General features: G+C 59.6%; 1 protein-coding gene across 1 annotated transcript in view; it reads right to left on the bottom strand.

Moving 5' to 3' along the window:
- Positions 1-961, bottom strand: part of DNAAF5 (dynein axonemal assembly factor 5) — a 32,255-nt gene extending 31,294 nt beyond the window's left edge. The window contains exon 1 of the mRNA XM_009286547.2: positions 750-961. Within this exon, the coding sequence (XP_009284822.1) occupies positions 750-961 (212 nt within the window). The remainder of the gene's footprint in view (positions 1-749) is intronic.
- Between the last annotated feature and the right edge of the window lie 708 nt (positions 962-1,669).

Below are 1,669 nucleotides of genomic sequence, written 5' to 3'. Positions count from 1 at the left end.
CCGCGTCTCCGCAGCTCTGCGGGGCCGTCCCGGGCCCCACGGCAAAGCCCCGAGGAGGCAGGGCGGTAGTTTCCGCAGGGACGGTAGCTACCGGCAGGAGAGCGACCCGTTACGCGTATCGCGCGGGGAAAAAGAGACGCAAACCTGAGAGGAACCCACGGGCGGCTGTAGACGGTGGAAAGACCGAGGGGAAAGGCGGAGCGGCCCGGCCGGAGCCTCCGTGCCGGACCCCCACAGCGCAGCACACTGCTGGGGATGAGGGGGCTACTGCGTGGAAACTTTCACACCTAACGCGTTACTCGCATCGCTTTCCACCCCTGTTTTTTCTCTGGAGGGATCAGTACTGCAGTGGCAGTAAGTCACTGGTGTCTGTAACAGCGTTATATGATTTTTAGTGTTCATTTGTATTAGTTAATGTGTATTTATATTGTGTTCGTATTGTACTTACATGCGCTTTACACAACATAACGTTTTGTGTGCTATTCTGGTGACTGCGCAACCAACGCACATCAAACCAAAAGGGTCGTCAGGGTCTTTTTCTTGACTAATCATACTCAATTTAAAGTGCAATAAACTACAGAAATAATTCAAACTGTCCTTTTAAAATAGCCTTGTATTTACCAGCAAGGAGTTAATTCTCGTTACGCTGCTCCGAGCTTGACTGCGAACCTTTGGGGTCCTTATTCACCCTTTATTCTGTGGGAACCGTGAGTGTGAATTCCCTGGGAAGAGAGGGGACACTAACGTACGCTGGAGTATTCCTGACAGCGCGCTGGCGCCTGGCCCGGCAAAGGCCCTGGCCTGTGGCCGAGTTCCAGCTGCGACCACGCTCCTCGCGGGCCTTGTAGAGAGGTGCTCCTGGGCGTGATGGCTCTACTTTAAATACCCAAGCCACCGAGCTGGTGAGCCGCCCTTCCCAGCCCGTCCAGAGCTGTGGGGTGCAACAGCCCTGGCGCCTCATGCCACAGAGAGCACCGGGGCTGCCACGCTCCTGCCTCGACTCGGCAGCCTGTCCTTCGTGGCCAGCCTGTCCTTCATGGCCAGGCCATCATCCTTCATGGCCAGGACACCTTTCATGGCCAGGCTGTCCTCTGCGGCCAGGCCATCCTTCGTGGCCAGCCCGTTCTTCCCGGCCAGGCCACGTTTCATGGCCAGCCCATCCTTCATGGCCATGCCTGTCCTTCATGGTCAGGCCACCTTTAATAGCCAGCCCATCCTTTGTTACCAGGCTGTTGTCCTTCGTGGCCAGGTTGTCCTTCATGGCAGGCCACCTTTCACGTCCAGGCTGTCCTTTGTGGCGAGGCACATCCTTCGTGGCCAGCCCCGTCCTTCATGGGCTGGCCATCCTTCATGGCCAGGCTGTCCTTCGTGGCCAGATCACCTTTCATGGCCAGCCCGTCCTCAGGATGTCCTTCGTGGCCAGATCACCTTTCATGGCCAGCCCGTCCTTCATGGCCAGCCCGTCCTTCATGGCCAGGCCACCTCTCATGGCCAGGCTCTCCTTCCTGGCCAGGCCCATCCTTCACGGCCGGGCCACCGTTCAAGGCCAGCCTGTCCTCCCCGGCCAGCCCGTCCTCAGCGTGGCGCCGCGGGGCAGCCAGGCCGTGCGGTGCGGTGCGGTGCGGGTCGGGTCGGGCCGGGTCGGGTCGGGTCCGTGCCGCCTCTCCCG

This window comes from Aptenodytes forsteri, unplaced genomic scaffold (genome assembly GCF_000699145.1).
Source record: "Aptenodytes forsteri isolate BGI_AS27 unplaced genomic scaffold, ASM69914v1 Scaffold55, whole genome shotgun sequence".
Lineage (NCBI taxonomy): Eukaryota > Metazoa > Chordata > Aves > Sphenisciformes > Spheniscidae > Aptenodytes > Aptenodytes forsteri.
The sequence above is the reverse complement of the archived record's forward strand: the minus strand, read 5'-3'. Positions and strand labels throughout refer to the sequence as shown.